This window comes from Melozone crissalis, unplaced genomic scaffold, assembly GCF_028551555.1.
Source record: "Melozone crissalis strain CALT ecotype California unplaced genomic scaffold, PUWL_Pcris_2 ptg000247l_1, whole genome shotgun sequence".
In the NCBI taxonomy this organism is placed as follows: Eukaryota; Metazoa; Chordata; class Aves; order Passeriformes; family Passerellidae; genus Melozone; species Melozone crissalis.
Genome location: NW_026536006.1, coordinates 1,240,683 through 1,253,725, shown reverse-complemented (window position 1 = coordinate 1,253,725; position 13,043 = coordinate 1,240,683). Strand labels below are relative to the sequence as shown.

General features: G+C 50.8%; 1 protein-coding gene across 1 annotated transcript; it reads left to right on the top strand.

The window, feature by feature from the left end:
- Positions 1–1,998: 1,998 nt before the first annotated feature.
- Positions 1,999–12,413, top strand: ERLIN2 (ER lipid raft associated 2). The gene is made up of 11 exons (XM_054294408.1): positions 1,999–2,116; positions 2,229–2,310; positions 2,456–2,502; positions 3,130–3,191; positions 4,314–4,439; positions 6,336–6,409; positions 6,764–6,822; positions 7,568–7,659; positions 7,955–8,044; positions 9,430–9,509; positions 11,246–12,413. The coding sequence occupies exons 1-11, from the start codon at positions 2,010–2,012 to the stop codon at positions 11,453–11,455; spliced, it is 1,029 nt and encodes a 342-aa protein (XP_054150383.1). The 5' UTR covers positions 1,999–2,009; the 3' UTR covers positions 11,456–12,413.
- Positions 12,414–13,043: the final 630 nt, after the last annotated feature.

Here is a 13,043-nt window from a genome sequence, read left to right as displayed (position 1 = left end):
CAGCTCTGCCCTCACCCCACCCAGGGCCTGCCTGGGTCCCATCCCAGCTCCATCCCGATGAGTATGGACCCACAAACACCCAGAGCCCCCCAAATTTTCTCACTGAACTGCACAAAAAACCCCTCAGGATATTTTCACAAGGGCAGGGGGATGAGGTAGGGGTGGAGGAGCTGGAGAGAACTGGGTGCAATAACCCATTTATTCCTCCAAACCATTTATCCCTCCAAACAGCCCTGTTAAAACCCCGAGCGCCGTGGCACAGACACCACTGAATGTTCCTGGCCTCCAGTCCAGCGGTAATGATTTTTTTTGGCTTTTTTTTTTTTAGGATTATTACAAATAATATTTACCTTTGTGCTGGTTCACATCTTGATGCTGTTAAACACGTGGCCACAGCTGGTTTCCCGCTCAGGGCAGTGATATAGTGCTGGTGTTATGAAGCAAAACCTCTGCTGCGAGCCAGAACACCCCACATTTAAAAACCTATTACTTTTCAATATTCCATGGATGCATTTTGCTCCAGCTCAGAGCAATTTCCTAGTTTACCCTTATTAAACTGAAAGGGGCTGAGCAGAGCCTTGTGATTTATGAAACACATACTAGATTCATTAAAACCTTTAAAGATTTAATACATTTTATCAAGGCCTTAAATCTGGGCAACCGCCTTTAAAAAAACACCAACTGCAGGGTGTTTTTCATCTCTGGCGCCCTTTTGGGCTTCTTTAAGAGCTGTAAAATTTGGATTGACAAATATCGTGGATATTTCATTCCTTATTCCTAAATGGCACTGAACCCTCCTGACAGGATTGTTATATATAACCTCAGAGATCCATCACGAGGAAAGATCAAATCATTCTGCTTTATTGACGTTTTTTACGTGGTTTTTAAGGCTCTTTCCAGGATTTCAGAGCTGGATGATTCTGGTTGCTGGCCCATCCCATTTCCTGCGATTGCCCAGACGAGCAGGGGGGTCTGTGTGGGGGGCAATGCAGGGAGAGGTCAGAGATTAAATAAAAATGTTGTGGCTGAGAAATATAAATGTTGTGGCTGAGAACAATAATTGACAGAGGGGGGATTTGGGGTAGATATTAGAGTCAGATCTCCAGGAGCATTTGGACAAGGTGGGATTGTTGGGGTGGCTGTGCAGGGCCAGGAGTTGGACTGGATGACCCCGTGGGCCATTTCTAGCTGAGGCTTTTCTGTGGGAAATGTGGAAAATTGGAAAAGTGGAAATGTGGAAAAGGGGAAAAGGGGGAAAATGGAAAAGTGGGAAATGTGGAAAAGTAGAAAAGTGGAAGTACGGAAAAGTGGGAATGTGGAAGTGTGGGAATGTGGGAAAGTGGGAATGTGGAAAAGAGGGAAATGGAAATGTGGAAGTGTGGAAATGTGGAAAAGTGGAAGTATGGAAAAGTGGGAATGTGGTGGAAGTGTGGGAATGTGGAAAAGAGGGAAATGGAAATGTGGAAGTGTGGAAATGTGGAAATGTGAAAAAGTGGGAATGTGGAAAACTGGAAAAGTGGGAATGTAGAAATGTGGAAGTGTGGAAAAGTGAAAATGTGGAAAAGTGGAAATGTGGGAAAGTGGGAAAGTGGGATTGTGGAAATGTGGAAAAGTGGGAAAGTGGGAATGTGGAAATGTGGAAAAGGGGAAAAGTGGAAATGTGGAAGTGTGGAAAAGTGGAAAAGGGGGAAATGTCCCAGCCTGTGAGGGTCTTCTGTGGGAAATGTGGAAAAGTGGAAAAGTGGGAAATTGAAGTGTCCCGGCACGTGTCAGGGGCTGCAATGGGATGAGTCTCGACTTCTCCGCCTCTCTCTGTCCCCCTGCCCGGGGGTCTCGGGGGTCTCCGCACCCCAACCCCGCGGGCGGGCGCGGGCGGGTCTCGAACCCGCGGCCTCCGGCTCCTCATTCCCCGCTCCTCCATCGCCCCCTGGCGGCGGCGGCGCGGGGGAGGGTCGCGCGGTGATGACGTCAGTGGTGCGCCGCCGGTGCCGCCGCCGCCGGTGCCGGGCATGGCCCAGCTCGGCGCCATCGCCGCCCTCGCCCTCGGCGTGGCGGCCGCCGCGCTGCTCTCGGCCGTGCACAAGATCGACGAGGGGCACATCGGCGTCTACTACCGGTGAGGCAGCCCGGCGGTGCTCCCTGCGGGGAGAGAGCCGCGTACCGGCCAGCCGCCGCCGCCGCTCACGGTTCCTTCCCTCTCTCTCTGTCTCTCTCCCGTTCCCTCACAGCGGCGGAGCGTTGCTGACCTCCACCAGCGGGCCCGGCTTCCACCTCATGCTGCCCTTCATCACGTCCTACAAGTCAGTGCAGGTGCTGCTGGGCGCGGGCCCGGGCGGGGCGGGCACCGGGGGCACCGGGGCTGCTGTGGCCGTGCCCGGTACCGCGGATAGGCGGCTCTCGGTAAAAAATCCCGGGGAAATCCCTCTCCTAAGCCTCTTTCCTTCAATCCCTGCAGACCACGCTGCAGACGGACGAGGTGAAGAATGTCCCGTGCGGTACCAGGTGAGCTGGTCGGTGATTGCGAACCGGCTGGGAGCTGCTCGGAACCGAGCTTAAACCGGGGACACCGGCAAAACCGAGCTCCTGCCGAGCCCAAACTGGGGACAGTGACAAAACCGAGCTCCTGCCCAGCCCAAACTGGGGATAATGGCAAAATTGAGTTCTTTTCCATCTCCAAACTGGGAACACTGGCAAAACCAAGCTCCTCTCCAGCTCCAAACTGGGGATAATAGCAAAACTGAACTCCTGCCCAGCCCCAAACTGGGGACAGTGACAAAACCAAGCTGTCCCCAACCCCAAATTTGGGACATTGGCAGAACCGAGCTCCTCTCCAGCCCCAAACTGAGGAAAATGGCAAAACTGAGCTCTTTCCCATCTCCAAACAGGGGAAATTGGCAAAACCAAGCTCCTCTCCAGCCCCAAACTGGGGACACTGGTAAAACCGAGCTCCTCTCAAGCTCCAAACTGGGCTCGCTGGTAAAACCCAGCTCTTCCCAGCCCCAAACTGGGCTCACTGGGAGCCCCAGGCCCGTGTGCTGGGCTGGTGCCACTGGAGGGGACAGTCCCCCTTGGAGCCCCTCAGCCTCCTGCAAAGCTCATTTTGTGTTTTCTCCTTTTTTTTTTTTGCAGTGGGGGAGTGATGATTTACTTCGACAGGATCGAGGTGGTGAATTTCCTCATCCAGAGCGCAGGTGAGTCACAGCTCTGCCCTGGGGCTGGGCTGGGCTGGATTTGCATGCAGGGAGCCAGGAGGGGCTGGAATTGCCTGGAGGGAGCCAGGAGGGGCTGGAATTGCCTGGAGGGAGCCAGGCTGTCCCTCAGGAGGGGCTGGGACTGGATTTGGTGGGAGTCAGCCTGTCCTACAGGGAGTGATGAGTTTGGAATTGCTTGGAGGGAGCCAGGCTGTCCCACAGGAGGGGCTGGGACAGGGTTTGGAGGGAGCCAGGCTGTCCCACAGCAGGGGTTGGGTTTGTCTGGACAGAGCCAGGCTGTCCCACAGGTGTGCCCTGAGCTCTGCCTGTCACCTCTACCCCCTCCCCATGGAATTTTTGCTGTTGATTGTCTCTATCCAAGCCCCCCTGAGCTTTGTGCAGCAGGTTGGAGTCCCTGAGGGTTCAGGGACTGAGAGAAAAGGCTCCTGGAGATCCACCTGGGCAGCTTTTCCCAAATCCTTTGGGTTTGAGCATGGGAATGCAGCAGGGAGCTCTCTGTGTGTGTGTGTCTGAGGGTGCTTCAGACAGGGCAGGGGACAGATATTGGTGAGGAAAATACCAGATATTGATGCCACAAAACAGGAGCAGTGAATAAACCTGCCCTGAGCAGAGGGTTTGAGAGCAGGGGGTGCCTCATTTCATTCTGCACTGAGACTGAGCTGCAGGGTTTTCCCTGAGGGTGCTGAGCCTGCTCCCCCTGCTCCATCCCCCCTGATCCCTCAGGAGATGTCAGGGAAGGTATAGGGTGGATATTAGGAAAAAATAATAGAAAGGGAATGGGAATGGGAATGGAGTGGAGTGGAGTGGAGTGGAGTGGAGTGGAGTGGAGTGGAGTGGAATGGAATGGAATGGAATAGAATAGAATAGAATAGAATAGAATAGAATAGAATAGAATAGAATAGAATAGAATAGAATAATAAAGTACTGGAATGCTCTTCCCAGGGTAGAATCACCATCTCTGGATGGGTTTAAAAAAAGCCTGGACATGGCACTGGCTGCTATGGTCTGGGTGAGGTGTTAGGGCACAGGTTGGACTCAGAGGTCTCTTCCAACCTCATCATTCTGTGATTTTCTGATTCTGTGGTTCCTCTCCTCTCCCAGTGTACGACATTGTCAAGAACTACACGGCTGACTATGACAAGGCTCTCATCTTCAACAAGATCCACCACGAGCTGAACCAGTTCTGCAGCGTGCACACTCTGCAGGAGGTGTACATCGAGCTCTTTGGTGAGCTGCTGCTCCTGGGGGCTCCCTGTGGGCTGTCAGTGCAGAACCCCCAAGTGCTGGGGGGTTTTATCCATTAATCCCAAGTGCTGGGGGGTTTTATCCATGTTTTATCCATGTTCTATCCATGAATCCCAAGTGCTGGGGAGTTTTATCCATGTTTTATCCATGTTTTATCCATGTTTTATCCATGTTTTATCCATTAATCTCAAGTGTTGGGGAGTTTTGTCCATGTTTTGTCCATGTTTTATCCATGTTTTATCCATGTTTTATCCATGTTTTATCCATGTTTTATCCATGAATCCCAAGTGCTGGGGGGTTTTATCCATGTTTTGTCCATGGTTTATCTGTGTTTTATTCATGAATCCAAAGTGTTGGGGAGTTTTATCCATGAATCCCAAGTGTTGGGGGGTTTTATCCATGTTTTATCCATGTTTTATCCATGAATCCCAGTGTTGGGGGGTTTTATCCATGTTTTATCATGAATCCCAAGCTGGCTCTGCTTGCAGCAGGATTCCTAGCCAGCTGCCATGGTTTATCCCTGTTATCTTTTGGAGCTGAGTGCCTCAGTTCTGCTGTAACAACAAACTGCACAGCCAGCCCTGCCAGCAGCCTCCCTTTAGGGAAGGGAGCAGCAATTCTGTGCCATTCTCTGGGATGGATTGAATTGGTCACAGGATTGTCTGATCCACATGGAACAGCCTGGCTGTGCCTTTCTGCTCTCCCAGAAACTCAGCACACACCCCTGGCCAGAGCTTTGGGCTGTAGCTGTGCCCACAGGGCTGGCAGGAGCTGCCCTGCCCAGCAGAGAAGGAGGGAATGCTGTGGTTTCCTGCAGTGCTGAGTGTTTTGTTCCTGGCTCTGGGCTCACAGGAAATCCTCCCAGGCTTTGGGCTGTTGGGGGCCCAGCAGGACAGGTTTTGTGTCTGGGTGAGCTCAGGGTGTTTGCAGGGTCCTGTTCTCTCTTCAGCCTGGCTTTTCCATGGAGCCTTCCCACACTGGGGCTCAGATTCCCCCAGTTCCCAGCTCCTGCTGGTGGCTGGGTGGGTTCCTGGCCCATGGAGGCTCCAGATGTTGGCAGCTGCTGCTTGAAATGGGCTGAAAGCTCCTGAACTTGTGCAAACTCCCTGCAAGCCCTGGGGCTCTGCAGCCCCTCTGAGCAGCCTCACATCACCCTGTGCCCCCACATCTGCCAGCAGGTGCAGGGAACTGATAACAGCTGCTTCCCAAACTCCTGGCTGGCCTTCATCAGGAGGTCCAGAGAGGAAACTGGGACCAAAGCAAACAGTCCAGGAGTGTGATGTGATCCCTCTCAAGGCTGTTACTGTTTGATTTTCCCTCTGCACTTCCCAGCAGGCCCCAGCTGGAAGCTCTGCCCTCCTTGGAGCTTTCATCAGAGCAGGGTTTAGGTTATGTTTTCTTTTGAAATCCTCAGCTGTGCTGGAGTTCTGGGTCTCCTTGAGCCAAAGAGACATTGCTGATGATTTTTGCAGCCTGTTAAAGTAACTGATGCTGCCATTTCCCATTCCTGCCTTTCCATTTGCTGGCACAGGTCACAATCAGTCAGGATTTACCTCATCACTCCAGGATTTAGTGGGGAATTTCAGTGGGGAAGGGGTTAGAGCACAGATTGCTGGTTGTGAAGATGCTGGATGTGGCTCAGGAAGATTCCAGGCTGCAGGTTAAGGGAAGCTGCAGGGTTTCCTTTCATGGCTGCCACATTCCTGTGGTGTGTCCCATAGCTGGGAGCCTGCCTGGGGTCAGCCCAGCGCTTCTTCATCCAACTCCCATTTGTGCTTTCCAGGAATAAAAAATGTGAACCATCCCAGCTCACTCTGGGTGCTGACAGCAAACTGCCTTGGGGGATCTTTCATTCCCTTCTCTTTTCTCTCCAATCAGATCAAATTGATGAAAACCTCAAACTGGCTTTGCAGCAAGACCTAACCACGATGGCCCCTGGATTGATTATACAGGTAATCAGGATTTGATTGAGATGTTGAAGGGGCAGATTGTTGTGGCACTAGAGGCTCTTCAGAAGTTGGGGAGTCAGCAATAACATTGTGAAGAAAGGGAAAGGGCTAAAAGGAAGCAAGGAACTGAGATTTCTTTAGGAAATTGCTTTACAACACAGATTTCATTTAACCTGGGGAGTAGGAGCAGTGCCCTTCCTGTCCCCTCCCAGTTTTGGTGTGTTGAGTTTCTCCTGGGTGCTCTTTGCCCAGGTTACACTCTCCTGTCATGTCAGGAGACCTTTCAGTGCTGTTCCTCTGTGGGTTTTGGGCCACACAATCTCTGGCCCAGGTTCTCCTGTGTATCTCTCTGTGCAGGCAGTTCGAGTGACAAAGCCAAACATCCCTGAAACCATCCGGAGGAACTACGAGCTCATGTAAGTGCCCAAAAAGACCCAGAAGGGCACAAGAACTCAGGGTTGGGGCATTGTGGTGCCCTCAGCCTTCTGCCCCTCAGGATGGGGATGGGGAGGAGCAGCTCTGAGCACTTCAGCCCTTGAGCACAGGCAGGGTTTGCCCTGGGGCTCCTTCCCCTGCTGAGCCTGAGTGGCAGAGGGATGGATTTCACCACTAATCCTCTTGTTTGACCGGGATGGAGAAACTGTTGATTCAACAAGCTGAAGACTTGCAAAGCTTTGAAATAACTCTCTTTGACAGCACTTGACAGTGCTGATCCCTCTGCAGTGCCCTGAGCCAGCTGCCAGGATTGGATCCCTCTCATCCACTCTGCTTCCCCAGCACTGCCTGTCACATTTTGGGCTTGCTTGTGGTAAATCCTGTGTAATAAATACAGCAGGATGTGTTGAGCGACTCAGTTCCAGGGTCTCTTCCCTCACTGGGAGCAGGAGCAGAGTTTTTATTTATGTTCACTTTAAAAACTCATCAATGTGAGTAAAAACCAAAAAGATAGAAAAGGCAGCAGGGCAGCCTGCAGGGATTGTCACAGGGAAATCTTCCTGCTGTGGAGAGGAGGAAAGAATTTGATTCAGGCAAAAAGCTCTGGGCAGACATTGCTGATCCCACGTGCTGGAAGGAGGGGAGAGCCAGCAGCTCGTTCTGGGGCTGTGCTGGGAGTCCCACAGCAGTGAGCTCCTGGATTTAACTGGTTTTTCTGCTCTCCAGGGAGAGTGAGAAGACAAAGCTGCTGATAGCAGCCCAGAAGCAGAAGGTGGTGGAGAAGGAGGCAGAGACAGAGAGGAAGAAAGCTCTGATAGGTCTGTGGGGCTGGGCTGGGAGAGGGAATGGGGGGATTGAGAGGAGGGAGACCCCAAGGAGGGAGGGAGGGATGCACCTGGTTCACTGAGACCTTCCCTGATCTGAAACATCCCCAAAGAAACTCTGAAGTTTTTCAAGTGGGTTCCAGCTTTGTTCTCTGCAGGCTGGAAATTGTTCCCACCGTTTATTTGCACCTGAAGTGGGTGATGAGTGAGGATTTTCCAGGGTGAGGCTGCTCCTGGTGTTAGGAAAACGTGTGATGACAGCGTGGGCGTGTTCTTGTTTGCGTTGCAGAGGCAGAAAAGATTGCACAAGTCGCTGAAATAACTTATGGGCAGAAAGTGATGGAAAAGGAGACAGAGAAGAGGATTTCAGAGATTGAAGGTGAGTGAAGGCTGAGCTTTCCTGTAAGTAAATCCTGAAGGAGTTCTTGAAGTGTGTGCTGACTGTTCTTCAGTCCAGGCTGACGTTCTCAGGGGTAAAGTTCCTGACCACAGGCAGGAGTAGGAATTTCTTTGCAGCCTGTGCTTCTTGAAACTCCCTTTCTCAAGGTGATCTTTGCAGGAGTTTGAATGTAAGGAGTTCTGATAAAGTGCTCTCAGGGCGTGGAGAGGGCTCTGCAATTCCAGCTCGGGAGTGGCAAGGCCTTTTTACCCCTTACATTCATTAGAGGCCCTGACAAGCTTTGCAGAAGCCATTGAGGAGCCAATTAAGAGTTTTACAGGTCAGCAGCTTCTCATTAAGAAGCTCTTTGCAGAAATACAATGGGATTTATTTCTTATAACTGTGTCAGCAGGTGTCAGCCCTCAGTCTGGCAGAGGATTCCTGCCTCCTCCTTTTTCCCCTGGTGTCTCTGACTGGGACCAAGCTCTGCTTTTAGCCAGGAGAGGAAGCTGTGGGCCAGACCATCCAGCTGTTTACAGGATCTTGAAGTGCAGCAGCTCCCAGGCCTCCCTGCTAGGGGAAGTAAACAAATGGTTTATCCAGCTGTGCAGCTCTCAGATGTTGCAATTGCAAAAAAAATTGTGTGGCTCCATGCCTCAGGAGGAGTGGCAGGACATGGGCAGGATTCTACTCATTTTATCTTTTTCCTGCTGGCCTGATAGCCATCATTATTTATCACTGGATGGATGCAGAGGCAGAGGGGGAAAGGAGTGCAGAAAAGGGGGAATGTTCCTTAAGTGTCTGTGCCAGGAGTCAGGAATTTCAGTATCCACAGTCAGAGCCTTGGAGCAATTGTTGATAGAGCAGAGAAAAGGATTCAGAGATCCTGGCCAGGATCTCTGCAAGGGGCAGAGCCTGTAGAGGTTAAAATCCCCTTCTCTGCCTGCCAGAACTTCATCTGCACATCCCAAATCCCATCTGGGAATCCCATCCACAGCCCAGAGATCTGCTGGGCTGCCCAGGCTGCTGCTGGCCCCTGGGCAGGGGCTGTGGGTAAATCCCACGTCTGCAGTTCTGCATTTCAGCACCAGAGTCAGCCCTGGCTCGAGAAGAAAGGCTGGGCTCTGCCCACGTGATGGGGATAATCAAACCCTGATGTTTGTCAAGTTCTTGGAGCTCTGCAGTTGCAGATGCAATTTGCTTCTTGGTGCTCTCATCCTGCAGCCATTTAACTGTAAATTGAGCTCCCATTTCTGGGTTTCCCATTTTGCTCCCTCTTCCCTGTGTAGTTCAGAGGTGGCTCTGGCCACCTTCTGAAGAGTTACCAGCTGCAAACAGTGCAAAGGGAAATAAAAATGTGATTGAGAGCATGTGTTTGCTTCCAGATGCTGCTTTTCTTGCACGAGAGAAGGCAAGGGCTGATGCTGAGTGTTACACTGCAATGAAGGTGGCTGAGGCCAACAAGGTACTGTGCTCTCCTTTGTGGTGCCTCAGGCTGTAGGGAAATACCAGCACCAGGGCAGGCAGTGATCCTTGTTTAAGTCAAAAAGCAAAACAAGGCCGTGTCCTCTCAGCAAAGCTTTCATCTGAAACAGTTAGTCAACAGTTAGATCCTTATTTGCAAGTTCATTTTGTTCTCTGATCAGTGTCAGGGTGTGTGAAATCTCTGTTTTGCCAGGGGCTCACGGGGCTCTCTGTGGAATATCACTTTCAGTGCTGCCCTTTCACACTGTTGTGATGAGAAATGTGCTTTCATTCCAGTCTCAAGTTGGCAGGGAGATCTCCAGGGTGACAGGCAGGGGCAGAATAAGGGAAAGAACTGATCTCAGACACCCTGGGAGAGCCTCAGTACTGCAGAAGTAAAAACAACAAAAAATCCAATGTGCAAACAGAAAAATGACATGGACAGAATGGCCAGGGGGAAGGAGCAGAGAACTGGGGTGTTTGTGCCCAAGTTTTGTCCTCTCTTAAAATGTCATTATCCTGAAGGAATGAGTTCTTCTCATCCAGACTCACTGGTGGATCTGCTCCCTGGAGAGAGCCAGGGATGTTTCCCCCCTCAGAACCTGGGATATTTCCCTCAGAGCCAGGGATGTTTCCCCTTCAGAGCCAGGGATGTTTCCCCCTCAGAGCCAGGGATGTTTCCCCCTCACAGCCAGGGATGTTTCCCTCAGATCCAGAGATTCCAGAGATATTTCCCTGCTCTTAACCGGGGATGTTTCCCCCCTCACATCCAGGGATATTTCGCTCACATCCAGGGATGTTTCCCTCCTCAGAACCAGGGATATTTCCCTCACATCCAGGGATATTTCCCTCAGATCCAGGGATGTTTCCCTCCTCAGAACCAGGGATATTTTCCTCACATCCAGGGATGTTTCCCTCAGAGCCAGGGATGTTTTTGCCCTCAGAAGCAGGGATACTTCCCTCAGAGTCAGGGATGTTTCCCTTCTCAGTGCCAGGGATATTTCCCTCACAGCCAGGGATGTTTCTCTTCTCAGATCCAGGGATGTTTCCCCCTCAGAACCAGGGATGTTTCTGCCCTCACATCCAGGGATATTTCCGTCAGATCCAGGGATGTTTCCCCCCTCAGATCCAGGGATGTTTTCGCACTCACATCCAGGGATATTTCCCTCAGAGCCAGGGATGTTTCCCTCCTCAGAACCAGGGATATTTCCCTCAGATCCAGGGATTTTTTTCCCCCTCAGATCCAGGAATGTTTCCCCCTCAGAACCAGAGATGTTTCCCCCTCAGAGCCAGGGCAGAGACAAGTAGCTCTTCCTGAACTACCCAAAGATGGAATCCCCTTCTTGTCTCAGAACAATGTTCCAGAGACATTGATCTTTCCCTCCAGAGAGCTGATCAGGTCCTCACATCCCAGATGCAAGAAGGGAACAGAGATTTCTTTTCCAGGGATGTTTCCCCCTCAGAACTCTCCTTGCAGGGGCTGCAGTGAGGGATGAGCTCTCCAGCCTCTCCATCACGCTTGGACTGAGCCTTTCCCCAGCTGCTCCCTTCCCTTTCCATTCTGCCATTTATTCCCTGGCATCTGGAGCTGCCCTCAGCCCTGCTGGAGGAAATCCTGGCTCTGGGCACTCTGTTTTCCCTGGGGAGGGCTGGCCATGCCTGCTGGGCTTGTGTGCTCAGGTAGGAATTCCCTTTTCCCAAAGCCGAGCTGTTGTGACTGATTTTCTCTCTGTGCAGCTCAAGTTAACTCCTGAGTACTTGCAGCTGATGAAGTACAAGGCAATTGCAGCCAACAGCAAGATCTACTTTGGCAAAGATATTCCCAACATGTTCATGGACTCTGCAGGGAGCCAGAGCAAATCTGCAGAGGGACTGGCAGAAGGAATCCCAGAGGAGGATGGAGCAGGAACCAGTGAGGACACAAAACTACTTCATAACATCAACTGAAAAGAAAGATTTCTATTCATTTTCTATCAAAAAATCACGAACTGGGAAATTCCTTTTAGTTTTCTCCCTTTTCCTGTGCTGAAAGAGATGAATCAGATTTAATCCTTTCAATCTTTTATATGACAATTAGACCACAAGGACTTTGGTATTTATGGGGTGGGCTTTCTGGTAATTTCTAAGCTCCGGGTATGTTCTGTAGCTGCACCTCCCCATCTCTTGGGTCAGCCAGACCAAGGATTTGGGAGATGCTGTCAGGGCTATCAGCTGGGTGGGAACCTCATTTGGGATTGAGGTGGTTCAGAGCAGTTGCAGCTAAAGAAATGTTGAGGTTTTGGAAGGAGGGGAATTGCTGCTACAACTTGTTTTGGGGTTTTTTTCTTACTAAAAATTCCAAGTACTTTATTTCAATCCCCTCTGAAAATAAGGTGCTAGATTTTGTACTTTACATACAAGTGGCTGCTCCAGGCTGGGGCTGCTGAGCCCACATGAGGTGACCCCATGAGGGACAGAGGAGCCCTGCAGGTCCCACCCATGGGGGGAATCAAAGCCTTAGACCACATCACACTGAGAGTGACCCAAAAATCTTCATTTTCTGTGTCCTGACTGCTTTGTTTTCCATTTGTCATGTTGTTGTGGGGCACAGGAGAGTTGTCCCAGCAGTTCAGCTGTTGAGGGAGTGCAGAGCTGGGTGAGATTTTCAGTGAAACGATGAAAATTGTCACCGAAAACCAGAGAGAAAAGAATTTTTGTCTCAGGGACCCTGACTTTACAAAAGGCCTTGCTGGGGAGGAGCTGCAGGAGAGTTTTTCAGTTTGTTATCTGCTCTGTGGGAGCAGCTGGATCTCAGTGTTTACAGTGTCTGACTAGAAAAAGGACATTCAGGTGGAGCTGAAGTGATCTCCTGTGGGATTGGGGCTGACTGGACCTTGTGGAAGGAAGATTTCAGGACAAACCATGATCCTGAACCACCCAAAGATGGATTCCCCTTCTTGTCTCAGAACACTTTTCCAGAATGTACCTTCCCCTCCAGAGAGCTGATCAGCTCCTCACATCCCAGGTGCAAGGAGGGAACAGAGATTTCTTTTCCACACGTGCAAAATTGGAGGATAAAAGTCCAGGCCTAGAGAGAACATTTTTTTTTCCCTACCCAATCCAGCAGCAGAGCCTGGTGATTAATTACTGATGTAATTAGAGGCCAGGATGCTCTTCTGAGATGATGCCAGTGCTCCTGCCCCAGATTTTTGCTGCCTGGTCTCACCTTTCAGTGTTCAAACCTTCATCTCTCTGTGTTGCTCTGAGAGAGAGCTCAGGTGAATCTCAGCTGCTGCCTCCAGGGTTTTTACAGCAGTTTTCTCTTCCCTGTTGATGCTTGAAAATGCAAAATAGAAATGAAGCATTAGAGTCCCATCCTCTTTGTATTTCTTAGAAAATAGGAACCTACATCAGACTCAATTCCCTCCCCAGGGAGGCTGTGATATTCCTGACTCATAATTAGGTCTGTGCAGCCAGATCCTAACAGGGAATAGCAGAAATTTCACCATGAGATTGTTCTGTGTTCATGCTTGAGGTTTCCATCAGCAACTAACGC